Below are 25,321 nucleotides of genomic sequence, written 5' to 3'. Positions count from 1 at the left end.
TGTGACAGATCAGGCAAGAATAGCCTATCATCAAAGAAATGTGATGATTGGAAAGACAATGTGCTGATCCCGGGAGGAGAGTGAGGAAGCCGTGTGCTCCTTCTGTGCCCTTCAGGTGAAGGAGGAAGGTCCTCGACTGGTGGGGGACACAGACGAGTCACACAGAAGGGGACGGCTTGGACGAGCAAACCTCAGTCTCTGGGGAGAGTGGCTCGCCCTGACTCAAGCTCTACATAGTACTGGTCTCACCAAGTTCATGTCCAAAGGTGGCATCTTCACCAGATGAGTTGTTTCAGCTGCTGCTGGCCCAGGGCTCTGAAGGTGGTCACTCCTTGCTCCTTGGGGCACTGGTGCCAGGTTGACTGCAAACCCAGACTCTGGAACACTGCGAGCCTCCTGCCATTCTAAAACTCACAAGATCAGAGGCTTTACCCCGACCTGACCAGCCTGGAGAAGTAGCAGCCAGGGCCAACCAGACCCTGCCTAGTTCCCTCCCACCCCCACCCAGCCCAAGGGAGCAGGAAAGGTGACTAAGGTCCTACACTCTTGGCTCTTGCTGGACAACACCACCCTTTGGAGACTGTGAGCATTATAACTCATCAGCTACCCACTACTACCCTTAAGACTGACAAACTCCCACCACCTGTTTCCCTATGCACGTATCACTTAATCGCTGACTATCTTAGCATAAACTATCCCTAGCCCCCAGCCCTCCCATTCTATCAAACTCATCCTACTCAGCCATTCCTCACACAGCCCACTCCTAGCCCTTCCCACTGTGTCCACTGGACTTTGTGTCCCATAGAGAACACACATCTCTTCCTTCCAGATCTCTTTCTCTCCTGCGCTTTCTCTCTTCTCCTCCTCCCTGGGAGTCAGCTCCCCCGAGGACATTGCATTGGAGCTGCTCAGCCCTGACATGCTGGTCCTGGCTGGAGCGCTCCTGTTCCCCACCGCCACTTCCACCTTCACCCAGCAATCTCTTCTTTGATGTTCACTCTAGCAAAAAACTCCCACCCATTCGAAATTATGGTGTCTACTGTATACCACCTCCCCCACCATAGACATCTGGTGGCTCAGCAGATAGAGCCCTGGGCCCGGAGTCGGGAAGGCCTGAATTCAAATCCAGCCTCAGATACTATGTCACACTTGGCAAGTTACTTAGCCTTGGTTTGCCCCAGTTTACTCAAGGGTAAAACGGGTATGGATAATAATAGCCTCTACCTTTCAGGACTGTGAGACAACATTTATAGAAGTGCTTCACACAGTGCCTGGCACATAGTAGACACTGTATAAACACTTGTTCCCTTCCCCCTTCCCACATCCCCCTTCCCCCTTTCTCCAACAGCACCTGCTTCACTGAGTTTCCCTCTTCCCAACTCCTACCCTTATACTAGGGGGCATTGCCATTCCTTTTAAGGCTCCTTGAAACCCCCAACTCCTCAGTCTCCATGGCAGAATGACTTGCCTCCCCACTGACCCTTAGCAATGCACGGGAATGGTCACCATTAGCTGGGACTATTCCTCTTTCTCAATCAAAAACGGCCATTTCTCTGACTGAAGCTTCTCTCATTCCACCTCTCCCTCCCAGCCCTAATCTTTGCCTTCATCCTGACCTCTCATTGTCAACTCCTGCTCCCTCTTTGATGTCCTTCCTCTCCAATCCCAACAACTCTGCAGCATCCTCTGTGCCTGCGTTCCTGGTCCCAGGGTCTCATCCCTTGCCCACCTCCGCCCTGGGTCACTCTCTCCTCTGGAGCCCTCTTAGGTCCGGCATGTTCTCTGTGCCGAATCCTTCGTTTCTCTTGTCTACAGCTTGTCTGTACGTTGTTGTTTGTATGCCATCTCCCTTTTAGATTTGGAGCTCCTTGAGGGTAAGGCCTGTCTTTTATTGTTCACTGTATCCCCAGTGCCTGGTACATAGTAGGTGATTAATAAGGGATTATTCACTGACTGCTCTTACCTGTGTGCTTACTAAATGGTGCTGGAGAAGTCCCCACACCCGGCTACCTGGGTGCATTCATGTGAATTCGTGCCATCTACCTTGAGCTGCCCTCTCTTACTGAGAAAACTGAGGTCATTTTCTGTGAGCTTCCACCTTTCCTCTCAAATCTGACACCCTCCCTCACTGTCTCCTCCTCTGCCCCAACTTCTGATCATGCAGAGACTCTTCTCCTTGCCAAGGGCAGCCCCTTGTGTCCCTAGGTGAAGTCAGAGAAAACAGTGCTAAGTAGTGGGAGGAGGTTTGTTAAAGTGAGGAAGCACTTCATTTCAGTGGAGGTTTCAGACATCCTTCTGCTCCTCCCCAGCACCCAGAGCCCCCAGGGATCCAAGAGCAGAGAGAAAGTCACACCTGACAGAGGAGTGGGGGGAGGGGCTCTGCCCACAGAGGGAGTGCTGGCTCTGCTCTTCAGCCAAACATTTCCTCTGTTGTGTGTGTGTGTGTGCGTGCATGTGTCTGTGTCCCAACAAAGAGAGACTCTCAAGGACTTTAAATGGTTCTGAGACCTGGTGACAATGGATTTTAATCCCTGGCATTGGCATATGCTGCGCTGGGCACTGGGCATACCCAGCAAAGTGTGTGGCTTGTCACTGAACCAAGGGCTTTGCTGGCCTGCACTGCGAGGTCCAGGGCACAGTTTGCTGTGGTGCACACACAGGTAGGGAGGAGCAGCCCAGGGTGCTTTGGTCTGGAAAGTCATGGGGGCGGTGGGTGGGGCCAGAAAGGAGCATGGCGGAGTTGATGTCCTAGTGGTTCATGGTTCCAGGATCCAAGAGCGGTTGGGAAGGAAAGGACTGAGTCTCTGATGTGAGTGGTGAGGCCATGTTGGCGAGGTGATTGTGGAAGTAGTAGCAGAGAGAATGCAGTGAATTAAACAAGTGTCAGGCACTGTGCTAGGCACTGGGAATACAAGTAAAACCAGTGAAACAATCCCCACTTAAAAGCTGGGCGGCACAGCAGATAGAGTACTGGACCTGGAATCAGGGAGACCTGAATTCAAATCCTGAGTCAGATGCCTAGTAGCTTTGTGACCCAGGGCAAGTCATTTAACCTCTGTTTCCTCAGTTTCCTCACCTATAAAATTAGGATAGTAACAGTATTTACCTCCCAGGATTGTTGCAAGGACAAAATAATATATTTGTATAAGATGTCTATAAAACACCCAGTTTGTCCAATAGGCAGTTGGAGATACGAGATTGGAGGTCAGGAGCAGGGTTAGGGCTGGAAAAATCTAAGCAGTATCTGCATAGAAATGATAGTTGAATCCATCCATGAGAACTGACAAGACCACCAAGAGAAACAATACACAGGGAGGACAAAAGAGGGCCCAGGACAGAACCATGAGGGACACACTGGGAACGGGCATGATATAATGAAGATCCAGGAAAGGAGACTGAGGAGTGGTCCAACTGGAAGGAGGAAAGCAGGAGAGAGCTAGGTCATGAAAACCTAGACAGGAGGGCAATTAATAGTGGCAGGGGCCACAACCAAGTCAAGATGATAAGGATTGAGAAAGGGCCCCTAGATTTGGCAAATAAGATTGTTGGTAACCATGAAGAGAGCGGTTTAAGTTGAATGGGGTTGGAAGCCAGACTTCTGGGTGAAGGAGAGGATGGAAGCGGATGCCCCACTTCTCCATGGCCCTCTAAGGAGTTGAGCCACGAGAGAAGGATGAGATAGATGGTCGCTAGCAGGAATGGGTGGATCAAGTAGGAGAGTCCTGAGGATGGGGGAGACACAGGCATGGTTGTGGGGCAGTGGCCAGTAGAAGGGAGATTGAAGATAAGAGAGGAGGGGATGGCAGAGGGGACCATCTGCTAAAGGAGGGGAGATAGGATCATCTGTGCATTATAGGGGTTCACTTTGGCTGCCTCTTCCTGTGAGACAAAGGTAATGGAGGAGAAAGCGGTGGAAGAAATCTTAGTGATGTGAGGTGAAGAAGAGGGGGAAAGTGGGAGCTCCCTTCAAATGGCCTTATTTTATTCAGTGAAATATGAACCAAAGTTTTCAGAGGAGAGTTGGGAGATGGGGTTGACATGTGAAGGTTGAGATTAGATTAGAAAATCCACTGAGGTGAGCAGAACAGTGAATCAGTTAGAGAAGTATAAAGGGATTGCCTTGTTGAAATGAGGGCCCAGGTGAGATTATGTACCATAAATTTGTAGAGAACCCAGTCATCATGATTTCTTCCATCTCCATTCAGCAGCAGGAGAGAGGAATAAAGGTAGTAGATGAGAGTCAGAATGAAGAAGGGCAAGATCTTTTATAGAATAATGTGGCAAGGGAATCAAGAGGACAGCATAAAGTTGAACTGGTTCACCAAAGGGTCAAGATGCAGAAGGGAGGAAAGTGTAGCCAGTGAAGGACTCAGGAACTGGTCATGGTGAGGATGAAGAACAGATTTCGTGGCTGCAGTCAAAAGGAGATGTGGAATGACAGCCAATAGTGATCAGATAAAGGAGTCTCAGAGCTCATAAACAAGGAAGTGGTGTATTTATGAGTGATGGTGAGATCAAGGGTAGGACCACCTCTGGGCATAGCTGCAGCAGGTTGTAATAGGTCAGGGAAATCCATAATTGGTAGGTTAGGGTTTTTGAAGGAGTGTTAACTTATTTGACGGATTCCCCTAGAGAAAGAGCATGAGAAAGGCACTGAACTCATTGAGAAGGGAGGAGAGTTTCCTGGAAGTTGAGAGTCAACAGTCACCAGAATCTTGACTAGGTGATTAAAACGGATGGAATGAACCTCAAAGGAAGAAAGGTTACCAGTAGATGGCAGCAGAGGTAGAGAGCGGAAGTGGCACAAGGGAACCAGAAGTATTTTAACCAATGAGTTGGGGATTATGAAAATGCAACCAATACTAATAAAGGTTCTCAGGGAAGCTGTGTCACCGGAAGAGAACCAGGTCTCAGTGAATCCAAGAACATGGAAGGAAAGAGGAAAAGGTTTAAAAATAATGGTTTGTTGCTTATGGAACAGGCATTCCAGAGAGTACATTAGAAAGGGTGAGCGCTACTAGGGCTGTATCCCAAAGAGTGCATACAAATGGGAAAAGGACCCATATGTACAAAAATATTTACAGCACTGGAAATTGAGGGGATGCCCATCAATTGGGGAATGGCTGAACAAGTTGTGGTATATGAATGTAAGGGAATACTACTGTGCCATAAGAAATGATGAGCAGGCAGATTTCAGATAAACTTGGGAAGACTTACATGAACTGATGCTGAGTGAAATGAGCAGAACCAGGAGAACATTGTACACATGAACAGCAACATTGTGGGATGATCAACTATGATAGACTTAGCTCTTCTCAGCAATGCAATGATTCAAGACAATTCCAAAAGATTCATGATGGAAAATGCAATCCACAGCCAGAGAAATAACTATGGAGTCTGAATGCAGATCAAAGCACACTATTTTCTCTATTTTTTTCCTTTGGTTCTGATTCTTCTTTACAACATAACTAATGTGGAAATATGTTTAATATGATTGTGCATATATAGCCTTATCAAATTACACACTGTCCTGGGGAGGAGAGAGGGAAGGGAGGGAGAAAAGTTTAGAACTCAAAATTCTATAAAAGTGAATGTTGAAAACTAAAAACAAATAAATTTTAAAAAATCTTTAAATGAACATTGAAATTGTCTTTACATGTAATTGGGAAAAATAAAATACTATCAAATTTCAAAAAGGTGAGTACCTTTAAAGTAGTACTTTGTTGGGGTTGGGTTCAAAGGGATAGGAATAAGGGTTAGACTGGCCAGTGGAATACTGGGAACAGAGGTTTTGAATAACAGCAGCAGAGCTTCAGAATCATTGTTAGCAAGGGAATGATGGGTGACAGTGTGGTAATCATTGAGGAATAAGTCTAGGTAGGTTATCATCCATAAATGTTCAGCCTTGGGGTACTGAGTGTTCAGGCAGGACTAGCACCTCTGGTGTGAGGGCTTGCTGAGCCATTTTTGGGGCTGCTCACCCACCTTGGGCGGCCACCTGTCACCCAACTCTCACCTGTGGCTCCAGGAAGCCATAGCATGCATAGCAGCCACACCCCTGTAAAACCAACAGGCCTCAAACTTGTCAGTGAGTTTGGGGATGTCTACCCCAAGCATGTGAAGACTTCCCTCAGCAGAATGGGTGGATAAGAGCAATTTGTTTCAGCAGCCATGAAGGCAGCTGAAGGAGGCACTGTGGAGCACTCAGAGCTCAGTCAGACATGGACAATTCCAAGGGCATCACTGCATCCTGGCCATAGCTAGCTGTCCTGACTTCTGTCCTGCCACTGGACTTCGATGATTCTGGAAGACTGAGAAGGATGACTTTGTGCAGCTCTGCCTCACTTAAATCCAATTCATGTCCAAGTTAAGACGGCACCTTCATGATGATCAGTCCTCTTCAGAAAACAAAGGACAAACAACACTAGTCTCGGAGTTTTAGGCAGCAGTGTGCAGCTGGAAAGTGCGTGGGGAGGGAGGTGTGGAGGATGCCCTGGTGGGGGCCAGACTCTTTCTAGGTTCATTTTTGTTTTATTCCTAACCTAGGCCAAGCTTCTTCTGTCTCTGAGGTTAGGGTTAACCAGTAATAGCCCCACAGAGATTTAAGTGGTGAAATTTAGACCTTTAGGACCTTGCCAAGACAGGGTAGCATGGTAGAAATAATATCTACTGGGGGATCTCTTGATGCGTTGGCTAGGTTAGATCTTTCGCTAACAAGAAAATAATGTCTCCTGAACCTCGATTAGCCTTGATGGCGAAGGCTCAAACCATGTTAGCACTGATGTGGCTTCCTGGTCACCTGACAGTATAAAAGAGGCTAGCCCACATGGGATGTGTCCTTCAGAGCTTCTGAGTGGGTTCAACTATCATCTCCATGAAGAGGATTCTCAGAACTACATCTGGGCTGGCAATACCAGCTACCATTTGGGTATTTTGAATTATATGTCCAATAGATCTGTTAGTCAACATGTCCAAGACGAGAGCTGTCTTCTTTTCCCTCCAAACTTCCCATCATTACTGAAGGCACTACCGACCTCCCAGACACTCAGGTCCCGGCCTCGTTATTACCTTTGACTTCTCTCTTGCACTTCCTATAATCCATCTATTGTCAAGTCTTGCCATTTCCATCTCCATGACATTCCTCGCACATGCAACCTTCTGTTTAGTCACCACGCTGGTGACACCCTCTTCACCTCCACTCGGACTATCACAATGGCCCGTTGGCAGTCTTCTTGTCTAACTTTACCCCATTCATCCTCTACACAACTGTGCCTGAAGCTCAGGTCTGATCATATCACCCTCTTACTCAGCAAACTCTAATGGCTCCCTATTATGTGCAGGAACAAATACAAAATGTTCTAAGACCCTTCACAATCTGGCCCTCTTCTCTCTCCAGTCTCCTGAAAGTTCACTCCCCTCCACACTCTATAATCCAGCAACTCTTGCATTTGTGACGTTTCTCGAACATGACACGCCAGTCCCCAACTCTGCCTTTCCCTGGCTACTCCTCCATGCCAGGGAGGTGCTCCCCTCCTCACCTACAGGCTTCCCTAGCTTCTTGCAGGACAGGCCAAAGTGCACCTTCTTCAGCTCTCTCAGGCCTCTTCCAACCCTTCCTCTCCAACTCACCCCTCAATGCCTTTGCTGAGATTACCTTACATGGATGTATATGTATATCTATACTTATGTGTGTGTGGATAAGATATAGAAAGTAGGTACATAGCTGATTGTATTGTCTCCCCCAATAAAATATTAGCTTTTGAGGGCAAAGACAATGTTTTTGCCTTTCTTTGTATTCCCAAGACTTGGCACAGTGCCTGGCACATGGTGCTTTATAAATATTTGACAGACCGAATGCCCCATAGTGATGAGTCATCATGCCCTGCCCCAATGACAAGATATGCTTCTGTACAGAGATAAGGGAGCCCACACATACTAGAACTACCGCTACATCTGCATCAAGAACCTTTTCCACATTATTACTAACTTTCCATTTATTAACTTTTAAATGATGTTCCAACTCTTTCTTTCCAATCTTGAACTTGTGTGACTGGCCAAATCTGAATCAGGCTTGGCCAATATATTACTGACTCCCAAACACCAGGACCCTTCATCCCTCTACTACCTTTTGTTCTGGGGTGAGTCTGAGCATTTCTGTGTCGTTGAGGAAGCTCCTAATCCCTTTCTCAATTAACAGTCTTCAATGATCAACTATAAATTTAGGGACTTGGGGAGAGAGACCTGAGGAGGTCAAGGGAAAGGAAAAGATATAAAATGACCACTGTGGGAAACTGGATACGGATGTGCTTCACCAGCGCCATGGAGAAACAGTGTAATCTACTTGGAAAAGTTCTGAACTTGAAGCTGACTCAGGTACTGAAGACCTGATTGTGTGCCCAAACAGATGTGTCACCATGGGCAAGTCACTTACTACTCTGCACCTCACTGTCCTCATCTCTAAAATGAAGACAACATCTATAGGTTTTGATAAGGCTAAAGTGCAATAATGCATATATGTAAGAGTGGGGGCCCACCCCGTTTATCACAGAAGCCCAAACATCCCAACTGAATCAATCAAAGGCATATTAGGTATGAATAAATCCTTAATTAATTTGAAAAAAGTCATAGGGTCACTAGATAAAGACATGACACCTCCTAGGAAATATCTTGGTTAAAAATCAAGTTTTTCTGTTGAGCAACATATAAAATCAGCAAACTGTTTCAAAGCCAATTGATTAAGTGGCAAATTCAGGAACTAAGGATGCCAGCCCCTTGAAAGGGATGACTCTTAGGGAGGGGGGAAATTCCCTTCTTCCCTCTCCATTTATAATGTTACTAGGGAGAATTTACTAGCAGGAGACAACACGTCTAGCTTGGAGCAAAGAGCAACATGCTGAGGGCAAATAGATCTCCCAAGGAAACATATCCAGAGATGGACTGGCTGTTATAACCTTGACAACTGCAAAGTTCAGGAGACCCAAGTGTAGACCAGAGGACCTGGTCTACTGAGGACCAACTAGATACCCACCGAGGAAAGTCAGAAAAGGCACTGATTTTCAGGGCCCAGCAAAGCTGCACAAAGGGAGAGAAGAACTTCCAGGAACCAGGAGTGATGAGCTTACCATTTGACATATGTGATTCCTACACATACGTCTCACTTCCATTTTACTCCACATTGGAGTTCAGTCTCCATAGAGAACTTATGAGATCAAGGGCAGAGAATGTCCTAGGTTGGGGGGATTATTTCTGTGACAACTGCTTTTGCTATACCTGCTTAGTCAATGCCCTTTTTAAAAATGTAATTAAGTCTGATAATCCCATCAATGATCAATAGTACTAGAAACTGCAGCCCTCCAAGGTTACTCCTAAAATCCTGAAAGGAAGAGTCAGCCACCTTCTGGGAGACCCAGCTGGACAATGCTCATGGAAGGTGGGAAACAGCCTCAGAAAGGCTGTTATATTTGTAAAGGGCTTTGCAAAATTTAAAACTTTTTTTCTTTTTTTTTCGTGAGGCAATCAGGGTTAAGTGACTTGCCTAGGGTCACACAGCTAGGAAGTGTCAAATGTTCGAGGCTGGATTTGAACTCAGGTCTTCCTGACTCCAAGACCGGTACTCTGTCCACTGCACCACCTAGCTGCCCCCAAAATTCTAAACTTTACATAAATGTCAAGTATTATTGTAAATATTATGATCTGCAAGGTTCTCCTTTAGCTTAATTTTTAAAATATTAGGCTGAACTGCTGAAATTAGCAAAAATTCTTCCCACATTTGTAAGGATTTATTATTCAAAAGACTTCAGATATGAATTCTCTGATGTCGAGTAAGTTGTGTGCTCTGGCAGAATGCTTTCCCACATTCATTGCATTTATAAGGTTTCTCTCCAGTGTGAATTCTCTGATGTACAGTAAGATATGAGCTACAGCGGAAGGCCTTCCCACATTCCTTACATTCATAAGGCTTCTCTCCAGTATGAATCTTCTGATGCAGAGTAAGATGTGAGCTACTTCGAAAGGCTTTTCCACATTCAGGACAACCATAAGGTTTCTCTCCACTATGAATTCTCTGATGTAGAGTAAGGTGTGCACTATGACGGAAGGCCTTCCCACATTCATTACATTTATAAGGTTTCTCTCCACTATGAATTCTCTGATGTACAGAAAGTTGTGAGCTTTGACAGAAGGCCTTTCCACATTCACTACATTCATAGGGTTTCTCTCCAGTGTGAATTCTCAGATGCTGAGTAAGTTGTATACTATTTCGAAAGGCTTTCTTGCACTCATTACATTCATAAGGTTTTTCTCCAGTGTGAATTTTCTGATGTTCAGTAAGGCCAGTTCTTTGGCAAAAAGTCTTCCCACATTCATTACATTCATAAGGTTTCTCTCCAGTATGAATTTTTTGATGTCGAGTAAGTTGTATACTCTGGCAGAAGGCCTTCCCACATTCATTACATTCATAAGGTTTCTCCCCAGTATGAGTTCTTTGATGTACAGTAAGTTCTATGCTCTGTCTAAAAGCCTTCCCACAGTCCTTACATTCATAAGGTTTTTCTCCAGTATGAATTTTCTGATGGACAGTAAACTGTGTATGTGTGCGGAAGGCTTTTCCACATTCACTACATTCATAAGGTTTCTCACCAGTATGAATCTTCTGATGTACAGTAAGGTCTGTGCTACAATGGAAGGCTTTCCCACATTCCTTGCATTCATATGGTTTTTCTCCAGTGTGAATTCTCTGATGTACTGTAAGGTAGGAGCTATAACGGAAGGCCTTGCCACATTCGATACACTCGTAAGGTTTCTCTCCACTATGAATTCTGTGATGTAGAGTAAGTTGTTCCCTCTGACGAAAGGCCTTTCCACATTCATTACATTTATAAGGTTTCTCTCCAGTGTGAATTCTCTGATGTACAGTAAGATATGAGCTACAGCGGAAGGCCTTCCCACATTCCTTACACTCATAAGGCTTCTCTCCAGTATGGACCTTCTGATGCACAGTCAGTTGTGAACTACTTCGGAAGGTCTTCCCACATTCATTACATTCATAAGGTTTCTCTCCACTATGAATTCTGTGATGTAGTGTAAGCTGTTCACTTTGCCGAAAGGCCTTCCCACATTCACTACATTTATAAGGTTTCTCTCCAGTATGAATTCTCTGATGCACAGAAAGTTGTGAGCTCTGGCAGAAGGCCTTGCCACATTCACTACATTCATAAGGTTTCTCTCCACTATGAATTCTTTGATGTAGACTGAGTTGTGAGCTCTGGCTAAAAGCTTTTCCACATTCATTGCATTTATAAGGTTTCTCTCCAGTATGAATTCTCTGATGTACAATAAACTGTGTTCGCTTATGGAAAGTCTTCCCACATTCACTACATTTGTAAGGTTTCTTTCCACTGTGAATTGTCTGATGAACAGTAAGGTCTGTGCCACACTGGAAGACCTTCCCACATTCCTTACACTTGTAAGATTTCTCTCCAGTACGGATGCTCTGATGTTCCGTAAGGTTGGAGCTATAAAGGAAGGCTTGGCCCCATTCAGTACATGCGTATGGTTTCTTGCCACTATGAATTCTGCGATGTAGACTGAGTTGTGAGCTCTGGATAAAAGCCTCTCCACATTCATTGCATTTACAGGATTTCTCTGTGGAACGAATTCTCTGATGTACAACAAACTGTGTTTGCTTGTGGAAGGCCTTCCCACGTTTGTTACATTCATAGCATAGCAGTGCTCTGGTGCAAAGTTTCTGATGTTGAGGAAATCTTGCCTTCTCGGGGAAGGCTTGGCCACATTCACTACACTCACAAAGTTTCTCTCTGGGATGAATCTTGCGATGGCCACTAAATCCTGTTCTCAGACCAAAGACCTGTCCCCATTCGTTACATTCACAAGGTTTTGTTCCCACAGGAAGCATCTGAGGCTGCGTAAGTTGTTTGCTCTCAAAGACGACCTTCCCACATTTATTACATTTTGGAGGTGTCTCTTCAGCTTGAATTCTGTCATGGGAAGAAATGGATGAACTATGGTTAAAGCCTTTCCCACATTCACTGTACTCGTTAGGTTTCTTGTCAGCATTTAATCTAGAATATTAAACAAGGTCTGAATTACAATTTAAGAATTTCCCACATTAATTTTACTTAGAAAAACACCTGCTTAAAGCAGATGATTATCTTTCCCTGGGTCTGAATAGACTTCACAGTTCTTTATCAGGATATCCCATCTATGGACTGCTTCTGATAGATACTCTTGACTACAGAAAAAGGATCTGTCCTAGACTGAAGCTTTTGCTATATTCATTACTCCCACTGATCACTTCACTGGAAGTTCTGATTGGGTGAGTTTCACTTGCCTAGAATGTCTTTCTTTACTGCTCTCTATCTGCTGCCTCTTCAACCTGGTACCACCTTCTGAAGCTTCTTCCAACTTGGAAACCCAGGGCCAATCCCTGGAGAGTTTTTCTTTAGATAATCCTTCTCTAGGAATGACAAGCATCCGAGTTGATTCTTTGGATTCAGGCAGTATCTCAAATTCTGAAATTAAAACAAAACAAAACAAACAATAAGTCTCACTTCCCTGCCAAGAGAAAGGAAAATACAGTTGTATTGCTGAGTTCAAGAAAGAGCAAGAAGGCTGGATCACAGACTGTATGTAGAAGAGTAAGGTGTAAAAAGAGTGGAAAGGGTGAGGGGCAGCTCAGGAAGGGCTTTGGAATATTATTATTATTGTTATTGTTATTACTATCATTATTATTATTATTATTATTATTTTGTGAGGCAATGGGGTGAAGTGACTTGCCCAAGGTCACACAGCTGGCAAGTATCAAGTGTCTGTGGCCAGATTTGAACTCAGGTCCTCCTGAATCCAGGGCCAGCGCTCTAGCCACTGTGCTGTCTAGTCAGACAGAGAATCTCACATTTGGTCCTGAGACTCCAGGCAGCACCTGGAGTCATTTCACCATGAACGCTTCCCAGTAATCTGGCGTAGGCCCTCTTCTCTTCCCTCCCTTCTTTCTCTCTCTTGGAGAACTCTTCAGTTTCTATACATTCACTATCTTCTCTCTCCCGATGGCTCCCAGATCTCTGCATCCTGCCCCAGCCTCCATGGTACCTCACCAGCTTCCCCAGGACGTGCCAAAGACACTTACAAGTCAACATGTCTGCTCCATTACCTTTCACCATCAAACCCGTCTCTCTCCCAAAGTTCCCTGCTACTGTGGAGGGTACCACCACCCTCCAGTCACCCCATCTCCTGCCCCAAAGACTCAGTTTTCAGATCTCCCACCATCTTTTGCTCCCATCCCTGCCTTTCCATTCAGACGGCCACTATCCTAATTCAGGTTCTCTTCACGCTTGCCTGGACCATTGCAATAGCCTCCTAACTGATCTCCTTGCTTCCTCTCCCTGCTGCAGGCCATCCTCCATTCAGCTTTCTCCTCATGTGATTTTCTTAACCCTAAATTCTCCCTGCTTCATAAATTCCTGGTGCCTCCCTTATTGGTCCCAGGATTAAATATAAATTCCTGTGTTTGACATCTAAAGCCTTTCACAGCTTGACCTTTCTAGGCTTACTACACATCATTCCCCTTTATGGATAGGACAGTCTAGGAAATGGACTTTGCCCAACTTCCTCGTTCATAACAATTCATCTCCCACCTCCATGTCTTTGCATCAGCTGTCCCCTACATGCCTGGGATGCATTCCTTCTTCACCTCCCCTGGCACAGCTCTTCATGCCCACCTTCTATCTGAAGCCTTTCTTGATCCCACCTCTCCCCACTTCCCATTATCAGTGCCTTTCCCCCAAAATGACCTTCTATCTACCCAGATGTCTACACTGTCACTCTGAACCAGAGTATAAGCTCCCTGAAAGGAGGGGCTGTTCACTACTTCTTTGTGTTACCAGGACGTAACAGTGGCTGGTGCAGAGTAGGCACCTAACAAATGTTCATTGACTGATGGGATACAGCTGAGAAGGTGTGGTGTAGATGAGTTCTGGAGGGTGTTAAGTACCACACTCACAATCTCAGAGATAACACGGAGCCATTGGATTTGAAGAGGACAGTGACACTGTGGTCTGTGCTTGGAGAAGGACAGTTGGACAGCTGTGTTAATGACAGTCTGAGAAAGGAGAGGGCTGAAGTAGGAACACCAACAGGAGACCACCATTTCAGGCAAAGGGCAATGGTAGTGGAATTACATGTGAAGAGATGTCAAATCTGGGGGAGCTGATGAGGTGGGTGGCTATGAAAGAGCATAAAGAGAAGAGCGCCCAGGTCAGACCCCTGGTTAGGGGTGACCAAGAAGGAATGATCAGGCAGGAGAACCAGACAAGGGCAGAGTCGTGAAAAAGGAGAGGATGCTGCACCCAGGAGGAGGGGGTGGCCAGTGGATGCTGCTGAGAGGTCAAGAGGGACCGGACCCCTGCCAGCAGCCTCTGACTGCAAAGCCCTCCTCCCACCCCTCACCCCTTGCCCAAGAAGCCTCCAGCCCCTGCAAGGGTCAGCTCCAGGCCGTTTCTAAATCCCCCACTTGTTTATGCTCTCTCCCCCAAGTCAGTTGTAATTACTTATCTGTGTATGTTTCTCCCCCAGTAGAGCATAAGCTCCTTGTGGGTAGGAAATTTTTCACTGTTGTCTCTGTATCCCCAGTACCTAGCATAACACCTGGCCCATGGAAAAAGGAATTAAGAGGCCCTTTGAAGAGGGTAAAAGAGGAGAGCGTAAAAGCTGGCTTGAAGCTTAAACTAGGATCCTGGCAACTGATGTCAACACTTCCTGGCAAATAGAGGAAGAAGACGTAGAAGTCTTAGATTGAATGTTCCTGGGCTCAAAGACCCCCGCAGGTGGCCACTGCAGCCATGACACGAAAAGACGCTTGCTCCCTGGATGGAAAGCTATGACAAAAGTAGACAGCAGACTGAAAAGCAGAGATGTCGCCTTGCCAACAAAGGTCTGTATGGTCAAAGCTATGGTTTTTCCCATAGTGACGTATACCCGTGAGAGCTGGACTCTAAGGAAAGCTGAGCGCCGCAGAATCACACTTTTGGATTGTGGCGCTAGAGAAGGCTTTTAAGAGCTCCTTGGACAGCAAAGAGATCAAATCAGTCAATACTTAAAGAAGTTAATTCAGGCTATTCACTGGAAGGTCCAATACTGAAGCTGAAATACTTTGGCCACATAGTGAGAAGATGGGCCTTATTAGAAAAGAGCCTGATGTTGGGAAAGATTGAGGGCAAAAGGAGAAGGGACGGCACAGGAGGAGATGGATGGATGGTGTCATGGAGGCGACGAACGTGAGCTTAGCCTGACCGGGGGAGATGGTGGAGGACGGGAAGGCAGAGTGCTGGGGTCCACGGGGTCACGAAGAGTCAGACACGACTCAACAACAACACAGAAATGATTCACAAATCCTTCCTGAACATAACTGGGTATCAGTTCGATGACGCAGATGGGCAGTACAGCACACAGAGTGTTGGACGTGGAATCAGAGGCCTGAGCTCAAAGCCAGCCTCAGACACTGACTCCATGACCCTCAGCGAATCATGTAACCTCTGTCTGCTTCAGACTCCTCATCCATAAAATGGGATAACAGCCCCAGCTCGGAGGGTTGCTGTGGGGCTCAAACGAGGCACCCTGTGCAAAGGGCTTTGCAAACCCTCAAGGACTGCACAAACACTACCAATCATTATGTTTCAGTGTGAGGTCCTAGCTTTATCCCAACTTAACCCAAGTAAGAATTAGCCTGATGATCCAGCACGTCAAGACTTTGGGATCCTTGCTCAGTTACCCTATGTCTTCACTACCTTCCCCCACTTTCCATCACCCAAAAATCTGATCAACCTGCCAGCCTTGCTTTACCGTCACAGCCCCAGGCCATCAAACACAATCCCTGGGAAACCCCAGTGGAGAAGCTAACTGTTAGATTAACACCCCACCACAAGGGACACCACGCTGACGTCACGCCTTCGGTGGCTCTCAGCCAGGTCTGGCTTTTCCATCTGGTCCCACACGCCTTCAATGCTACTGTCATGGCTACAGCAATCTCCATCTCTGTCACAAGAGCATTCAGAGCACTGCAAAGTGCTTTGTTAGAAGGAGGAAAAGCATATCCACAGACTTCTCCTGAGTGACCCACAGAGAAACCATGACCAAAGAGCACAGCCCTTCCTTGACGAGGCCTTCTGGCTCCATCCTCTCTGCTTCCTGACTCCTTCCAACTGCTCTGTAAAGCCAGGCAGGACTCTGCCCAGGAGGCTGTCAAAGTGTGCGTTCTGCCTCTGGAGATGCCAGCGAAGGATCGCTGGACCCATGGAAGCGGACAGGATCACTGTGACATCACCGGTCCAGACTCCTCCACTCCCCAGCACACACACATGCGAATTCCTAGAAAGATCACGCGCTCGTGACACTGATGTGATGGATGAATGAAGCGATCCTCATCCAATGGAATTCTCTCTTGGTGATTCTCATGGCTCCATGGGTCCAGTGATCTTCGCTGGACATCCTTTTGGACAGTTTGTCAGCACACAGAGCTCACCATATCTCTTCCCAAACCCACAACTGCTCCAGTCTTCCCCGGTTCTACACGTCTCACTCAGGTTTGTAACATCAAAGATACCCTTTACCCTGTTTCTGGCGCACACAATGGCTCGCTTGTCTGATTCTCACTCACTCACCTGCACCGCTGCTCCTGGGGCTATCTCCTCCGGCCATCCAAGGCACATCTCCTCGTTCTAGCTGGCCGACCACGTCTGGTCTGGAAACTGCCAGTCCTGCTTGGGGGAAGTGGGAAAAAGCTGGGAACTCACTATGAGCCCCTTCTCTCTTTGGAACAAAGACAGTATGACAGGCAGACTCAACAGATGGTACCCAGGCCCCCCGATACAGTTCTGTGTTGTGTTCACAGGCAGTGTGGGGTGTGGGTCACTGAGAGAACAGAAGGCCATGAGATCATGAGCCCTCCTTGGGAAGAGCCTGGGGCCCAGGGGAGCCTCCTTACCCAGGCACACCAGGTTCCTGTAGTTCTCCAGCGTCACCTCCCGGTAGAGCTCCTTCTGAGAAGGTTCCAGGTACCCCCACTCCTCTGGGGTGAAGACCACAGCCACGTCCTCGAAGGTCACTGACCCCTGAAATACCAAGGACACCTGCGCTTGCCCCAGAGGCCACCTTCCCTATGGCCCTGGGACAAACAAAGCAAGTGGACCTCACACCATTCTAAGGCAGCTTGGGGGTGCAGAGGATAGCGCTGGACTCCAAGTCAAGAAGATCTGCTTCCGACAAACACTTGTCTGTGATCCTAGACAAATCACTTCATCTCTTTAAGCCTTAGTGGTCTGTAAAATGGGGACAAGGACAGCACCTGCCTTCCACAGTTGTGTGAGGATCAAGCGAAATCACAGGGGTATTGTGCTGACTCAGCATAATGCTTGGTGCGCAGGAGGTGCTTAGACAATGCTTGATTCTTTCCCCCGCCCCCGCCCCCAGTCAGGCTGCAGATGAGGAAGCGGACTCCCCAGCGTGAAGGCCCCAAGGAGTCCGCGTGGCCCAGACCTGCATCAGTGTCTGCGCTACAGCCCCTGCTTCCCCTTCAAGGGGGCCCCACTGGGTAGAAGGCTTTTCCTGACAAGACTAGACAGGCCCTCCATGCCTCTGCCCCTTGGTCTCCCCCCGCCCCAGCAGAGCCGGCTGACCTAGGCCATCTCAAATCCAACACTCCCCCAAAAGAATCCTTTGGGCCAGCTGGCCTCACAGCCTCAGAGGCATCCTCAGCTCCGGGCCCTCCAGTCACATCCGTTCCCTCCTCCCCTCCTCACGCAAGCCTTCAGCCTCTCTTCCCTGGACCGCCGGGTCTCCCTCATCCTTCAAAGGCCCCCTGGGGCCCCTCTTCCCTCAGCTTTCGTCCTCAGTCCTGCTTTTCAAAACCAACCTCCACTCTCCGCTTCCCCTGCTTCCCCCTCTTAGCCCCTAAAGTCAGCCTTGCTTCCATCCTCCCCCCAAATCTTCTGAATCTCTGCTGACCACCCGCCCTCTCCTGCTCCTGAAGGCTCCTCTGTCTCCTTTGTTGGACTCTCCTCCAGGTCTCACCCACTCATGGTGGGCTGCCCCTCGCCTCTGCCCGGAGGGTGGGTCTCCTCTCCCCTCTCTGTGCTGTCCTGCTTGCTGACCTCATCAGTTCCCGGGGGGTCACTTTTCTCACCACTGCATCTCCTGCCCCTAAGTGGCCCTCTTCTATCCCCTGAGCCCCAGGCCCACCTCCCCACTAATCGCCCACTGGACCCCTTTGCCTGGGTGTCAGGGGTGGGATGAAGGGGTGGGTCACAGATGCTGAGGAGGTAGGTGAGCCGGGAGGCCTGGGGTTGGTAAGGACTTTGCTGTGTGCAATGACACGGGTTAAGGAGGGGAGGCTGTGAGCCAGGGGCCAAATTCCTAGAGAAAAAAGCCTGACTAACTTGGGGTTGGTAGATGACTGAAACCAGGATCTGGAGAGGGAGAGATGGACAGAATGAATGGGGGCCCGGAGCGGGCTGGAAGAGGCCTGGCCCATCCAGAACGATGTCCTCCCCTCCCTCTGCTCTGGTGTGACTGGTTCTGGAAAGGCCTCCATGGGGCAGAGTCTGTGCTAGGGGGAGGCAGGTTTCTGTGAATAATACTCTCAGAGCTGGGAGAGGGTCCACCTGATCCCACCGGCCTCCACTTTGGAACAGCTCTCAGGGCGGGGACATCTTAAAGCGGCCTTCCTGTCACTTCCACCTATCCGTTGCTCTAGGGAAAAGACAGAGGCTGCTCACTAAGAACGTCGCCTTCTCAGAGCACATCCCTCAAAGCACTTCTGTGTCTCCCCTTCACCTCCATCCCCCAAATCCATTGGCTGTCACCCTCTTGCTCTCCTCTTCTCCCCATTTGAACAGCTGGAGGTCACCTACAGCAGGGCTCCTCACGCCGCTGCAGTCCAGTCACCTCCTCTGACCCAGCACTTTTTTACTGGAATTTGCCCAGTTCACAGAGCATCCCAAGCCCTTTTCAGTCGTCCCTGGAAGTCGCCATCAGAATTCTCTGTCCGCATACTGCTCCTCTCGACTGTGACTGGCATGAGCTCCGCTTCTCTGGCTCTGATTTGAACGTGTGGCAGAGTCTTTATTTTCCTCACCCAGGCGCACATCCTGCTCCAGAATGGGAGACTGTCAAGGATGGCAGAGCTGGAGGAGACAGCCTGGCTCTTTCCCACAACTACCCCGACTTCCCAATCCAGGAAGAGAGCCAGTCTGAGGAATGATTAGGAAGTCTCAGGAAAAACCACAGCTGCCCACATCTCCAGTCCAGTGTTGTGAATCTGGCCCCCAGGCATGGACCAAGGCAAGGGGAAAAAGGGACGCCTGTGATCCCAGACAGGGGGTGAGGCTTCAGGCCCCGTGTCTCTGGGTCTGCAGAGCCTTCCAGCCAGCTGACAGAGGCCTCGGGTGTGTCAGAGCTCCAGCTAGGGGCAAGCCCGTGGGTGTGTGGAATCAAACTGGTGGCAGGAGCCTGCAAAGTTCAGACCAGGAGGGCAGTGATCAGTCACTGCCCCCGATCAGACAAACCTGGGGCATCAATAGCTTGTCAGTCCCTTTCCTGAACCACCCCTGTGATCTTCAAAGTACACAGTGCTCAATGCCTGGAGAACAGGCAGGACCCCAGAAAATACAGACCAGGGCAACACAAGGCTCCTTCCAGAAGTGCCCAGAGCCTGGCACTAACACAGTGCCCCAATGCAGGAAGTAGGGCTGGCAGATAAGCAGTTCTGGACAGGCCCAAGCTGCAGAGCCAGAAGAACTCTACAACACCCAAAGGCAGAGCCTAGAAGGAGACAGCCAGATGTGAGCTGACCAAGAGCTAGGACCTCGCATCCCTGGGGCGTGAGCAGGTACTTAACAGGTGCTCACTGTCTGACCTGCCTTAAGGTGCAAACAGAAGTTAGATCTGCTGCACAGAGCGGCAGCGACTTGTGAAGAGGGAGAAGGACTGGGGGTTGGGCTAGGCCACCGTCAGGCCAAGGCCGGAGGGGCCTCAGTGTAGACACCTAGATGACAATCAGGAGAGCCAAACAGCCTTACACGATGCCAAGCTTCTGAAAAGGAAGTCCTGGTGTGCCCACAGAACCGGCTACCTGGAGAAAGATGAACATTTACCTAGGCAGAAAATGGAAGGGAACTTGGGAACGGTCATTAGGTGGATGGAGAAGGTGGTGAAGGAAGGCAGGAGTGCCCCTCCAGGTCACCACGTGGACAAGGGGAAGCAGGTCTGGGAACAAGAATTTATCTGGGCCTACTACGTGTCAGGCTTTGGACAAATGACACCTTGTCGAAGAGCTGAGCGCTGGCGCAGCCGGCGATGGCATTGGGCAGGTTCAGGCTTCGTGTTGGCATGAAAGGACACCCTGACGTCCACCAAAAATGTTTGCTTCTCAAAACAGACACATCTTTCCAAGGGCACAGAGCCATTTAATCTCTCTAGACTTTGTCATCAGGACAACTAAACCAGACAAGTTTGAGGCACTAGTTCATACTCTAACATAAGGTCTATGATTGCGCCTGTGTCTGAAATGAAGCATTCTGGAAAGCAAACATTTACTAATGCAAACACTCTTAAAAAAAAGTGAGATACAATGGAATTACTCCAGCAGTTACTGGATGGGAAAAGCTAGGAGCATGCATACTTCTTGGCACAGTAAGAAAAATTTACAAAAAGTCCCCAAGATTTAAGACGTGAAAACCTCAAAAACCCTCCCGGCTTCCTTCAAGTCCCACCGAAAATATCTTTTACCAGAAGCCTTTCCCAATTCCTCTCAATTCTAATGCCTGCTCTCTGTTAAATTACTTCCTATTCATCCTGTCCATAGGTCCTTTGTTCATATTTGTTTGTTTGTTGTCTGCTCATTAGCTTGTGAGCACCCTGAGGGCTGGAATTATCTTTTGCCTTTCTTTGTGCTTAGCACGGTGCCTGGAACATAGCAGGCACTTAATAAATGTTTGTGGATTACTGGTTGATAGAGAAGACAATAAACACATCTTTTACTGACCACAATGTAGTAATTAATACACTCCAGAGAAGGACCATTGAAGAAAGGATTAAAACAAATTGTAGGCTAAATAACACAATCCTAAGAAATTGGTGGGTCCGAGAACAAATCATAGAAATAATAGATATTGACCCAAAAAAATGACAACAATGAGACAACATAATAAAATTTGTGGAACAAATTTCAAAGTTCCAAAATAAATGCCAAAATAAAAGTTCTGAAAATCAAAGCAGAGATTAACAAAACTGAAAGCAATAAAAAAAAAACTCCACTGAATTAAGAAATAAAACCAGACACTGCAGAAAAAACTTTGTAACAAGTATCCTTGATAAAAATCTCATTTGCAAGATACAAGGAATTGATTCAAACTGCTAAGACAAAGAGTCTTTTGCTAAGAGTAATTCCCTAATTGATAAATGGCCAGAGTAAATGAACACAGAGTTTGCAAAGCAAGAAATCAATTTGCAAAGGAATCAACAGCAATATGAAAAAAAAAAACCAAACCCTCCATATCACTAACAATTAGAGAAATGTAGCATAAAGGAACTGTGAGGTTTCACCTCCCACCTATCACGTTGACAAAAATGACAAGAAGCAAACAGGAAAATGGGCCCCTTCCTGTGGCGTTAGGAAAGCAGTGGGCTGATATTCCAGAAATCAGTCTGGAAAACCACCACTAAAGTCTGCTTCCCCTTCAATCCAGCAATACCACTAGACCTGTACTCCCAAGAGATCAAAGAAGGAACCCATATCAAAACAATGTTAGAACAGTTCTGTTTGGGGTGGCAAAGCACAGGAAACAAGGGGATGGCCATCAGTCGGGGCTGCACAAATCATGGTGTCTGAGGGTGATGGAACACCATGGCGCTGTAAGACATGATGAAGCGGATGGTTTCAGAGAACCCTGGGAAGACCTGTATCAACTGATGCAGAACTGGAGCAGAATCCGCAGAACAATTTGTACAGTGACCACACTAAAAGAGAAGCAACTGGGAAGGCCTCCAGGATTGTTCACCGCACAGACCAAGCCCAGTTCCAAGGGAGCAACAATGGTGCGCTGCCCCTCTCCTGACACGGGGGGGCAATGGCCTGAGACTGAAAGACATAGTTTCTAGTAATGGCCACTGAGGGGAATTGTTTTGCTTGACTCTGCACATTTGTTAAATGGTTTTACAAAAGATGTGTGAAACTGCAGGCCAGGGGCAGCTAGGTGGCCACAGTAGATAGAGCACCAGCCCTGGAGCCAGGGGGACCTGAGTTCAAGTCTGGCCTCAAACACTTGACACTAGCTGTGTGCCCCTGGGCAAGTAACTTAACCCTGACTGCCTCACAAAATGAAAGAAAGAAAAAAAGACAGACAGACAGACAGAAAGAAAGAAAGAAACTATAGGCCAGCCAGGCACAAAACTCTTCAGTGCTACTGAACCTGATTAAAATATGTTTGAGTAATGTTTATCAAAATAAGTAAAAATACTATACAACATTAAAAACATTCATCTGTGGTTTTCAAAGTCAATTAGATTCTTTCCTATTTGAATAAGACACCAGAGGTTTACAAGAAATGCTCCTTTGTTGGAAAAAGAATTTTTAATGAAATTGATGACTACAATGGGTATAAAAAGAAACACCTCTGTCCCTTGAGGCCAAAGAGGTTACTTGGGAAAAGAGGATTCTGCTCACCTGGCCGGGTCTTGTCAGGAGCAGCACTGCCATTTCTTCCTCCTCCTCCTCCTCCTCTTCCAGGGACTGGGGAGGGCAGAGTTCTCTGGAGACCAGTCTGGGCAAGAAAAGTACCATCAAGGGAATGGATGCTTCTGGCCTGCCCTGACCACAGGCCCAGGCTACAAATGCTACCACAGCATCCTACCGGGGGAACACAAGCATGGCTGATACGGAGGTGAAATTCAATGTAAAAATGATTGGTGAAACCCCCCAAAAGTCACTGCAAGGAAGCAAGTTCTGCCCTCCAGGAGGTTGGTCCACTGGCCAGAGACATGCCCCCAGAGAAATCTAGACAAGGATTCTGGAGAGCCCAACACTGGGGACAGGAGGTGGTGGCTGAGAGGAGGAGGCCTGAGGAATGGTTTGTGAAGACAGGAAGGCCGGGAACAGGCCCGGACTGGAAAACAGATGAGGGGAAAAGGAGTAACCTAGAACCTGGAACCAGACCACGGAGGCTTTCAACACGGGGCCAGAAACTTCTGATTTTGAACTGCTGAACAGCACATGCACTTTGGGTCTCAGTCCAGCCTCAGACACTTCCTAGCTCAGGGACCCTGGGCAGGGCACTTCAGCCCTGGCTGCCTCAGTGTCCTCATCTGTAAATGGGGATAACAGCACCTGATTCTCAGGGCGTTGTGAGGCTCAAAGGGCGCACACATTATAGGCATTTAGTACAGCGCCCGGCATGGCGAGCCTCCACCAAGGTCCCTAACTGGCCTCGGTCTTCCCTTTCCCGGTCACTGTGGAGGGTACCCCCACCCCCTAGCCCCTCGGGCCGCCCCCCGCCCCAACATGGCGCCATTTCCCCGGCTATCCCCTCCCCCCCTCCCCCCCCCACCACTCCCCGGGTGGGTCCTTGGTCCTGGGCGGGGGGCAGGCCCTCTCTGCCCCGGGCCTCTCCCTGGCCCTGCCCCCCCTGCCCAGCTTCGGGCTTCAGCCTTCTCCCCTCCTTATCCCACCCGGAGCTGGCTCCATCCGCATGTGTTTGCGTGTCCTCGAGGGCAGGAACTCTGCCTCCAGCTCTCTCTCATCCCCTGGGCTCAGCTCAGTGCCCCGGGTAGGCAGTAGGCACTTAAGCAATGCTCCCTCTGCCTGACCAGACTAAGGGTAAGCACTGGAGGGAAGAGGCCGGCTCTGTCCCCTCTCAACGTGGTGCCTTTCTTGGGCGGAGCCTATGGAGCTTGTGGTCCACTTACAGCTGCTGATCTACCGCCCAGCCCCGAAGCTAGAGTAGCAAAGGAAAGGGCGTGGGGGGAGGGGAGGGTCGGCGACGCCGCTGATTGGCTCTAGAGCCTCGCCACCGCCCCCGGCCTGACCAATGGATGCGTCCTCACTCACCCGGCCAGGACAAAGAGCTCTGGCCCCAGCTCCAGCAGAGAAAGAAGGCACGGAGGCGGCGGGAGCGGAAGTGACGTGTTGGGAATCCCGAACAGGAGCCCCGCTCCGAGCCGGGGATGCGGCCGCAAAGCCGCCTGGGAAACGTAGTCCGAGGACGATGCGCATGCTCAGAGTCCTTGCCGGCTTCAGGCTCCTCCCGAGGCCCTGCCCTGTCCCAGCAGGCTCCGCCCAGGGGCAGCCCCCTCCGGGCAGCCTGCTCAAAGTCCCTTATCCAGGCCCCCCAGGCCAGCCTAACCACCGCTGGCCTTTCTTCCTCTTCTAGAGGTTCGGTGCCCCCCCCCCCAGCAGACCTGGGAGGAAGGGGAGCCTTGTCCCTGTACTACCTTGGGGTTAGGAGCAGCATTAGGAGGACCTGAGGGCCACCTCAGGCAGGAGAGGACTCGTTTTCCCGAGTTTAAATCCGGCCTCAGACACTTCCTAGCTGTATGATCCTGGGCAAGTCACTCATCCTGTTTGTCCCTGTTTGGCCCAGTTTCCTCATCTGCAAACTGAGCTGGAGAAGAAAAGAAGACCGCTCCAGTATCTTTGCCAGGAAAACCCCATATGGGGTCACAAAGAATCAGACAGGACTGACCAACACAAACGACAACACTGGGTCTCGCCTGCCTACCTTGTGCTATGCTGTAGGACAGGACAATGATAAAAGGATTTGTTCTATGAAGTCTGGAGTCAGGCAAAGGGCCGCACTTGAGGACTAGAGGGCCACGTGTGGCCTGGAGGGCTCAGGATCCCCACCCCTGACTAGGAGCTATGATAAGGGCCAAGCTCTGTCCTTTCCAGCTGCTGAAGGACCCTGTTCGCAGCCAGGCATGGCATACGGCTTCCTTAGGTCAGTTGTGGATGTGTTCTTACTTGAGTCTGCAGGGGCTGGAACCTGCCCTGGAAAAAGCAGTAGAGAAGATGTGAATGGGGGTTGTGGGCAGGGTTCACGAAGCCAGTTTTACAAGGACCGAATGGTGTGACAACAAAATGGCCAGCCTGAAAAAGACCTGGAGGTTTGGATGACAGACACAGTGAGTCAGAATGTGTTCTGGCAGCAGGTTGGGAGCAGGACCTGCCTGTCCTAACCAATCTCTTCCCTGAGATAGGAAGAGCCACGGAGTCATTGCTGGGCACTTCTGGTAACCACACTTACCAACCTGAGCACAG

General features: G+C 48.6%; 1 protein-coding gene across 1 annotated transcript; it reads right to left on the bottom strand.

The window, feature by feature from the left end:
• Nucleotides 1-5,612: 5,612 nt before the first annotated feature.
• On the bottom strand, nt 5,613-23,503 carry LOC110201795 (uncharacterized). The gene is made up of 5 exons (XM_078151871.1): nt 22,733-23,503; nt 16,997-17,123; nt 16,674-16,769; nt 12,350-12,530; nt 5,613-11,996 (listed from the first exon to the last, which is right to left on the bottom strand). Exons 1-5 carry the CDS (start codon nt 22,847-22,849, stop codon nt 9,797-9,799), a joined length of 2,721 nt encoding a protein of 906 aa, XP_078007997.1. The 5' UTR covers nt 22,850-23,503; the 3' UTR covers nt 5,613-9,796.
• Nucleotides 23,504-25,321: the final 1,818 nt, after the last annotated feature.

Source organism: Phascolarctos cinereus, unplaced genomic scaffold (assembly GCF_003287225.1).
Source record: "Phascolarctos cinereus isolate Bilbo 61053 unplaced genomic scaffold, phaCin_HiC Scaffold_4;HRSCAF=312, whole genome shotgun sequence".
NCBI classification, from domain to species: domain Eukaryota; kingdom Metazoa; phylum Chordata; class Mammalia; order Diprotodontia; family Phascolarctidae; genus Phascolarctos; species Phascolarctos cinereus.
The sequence above is the reverse complement of the archived record's forward strand: the minus strand, read 5'-3'. Positions and strand labels throughout refer to the sequence as shown.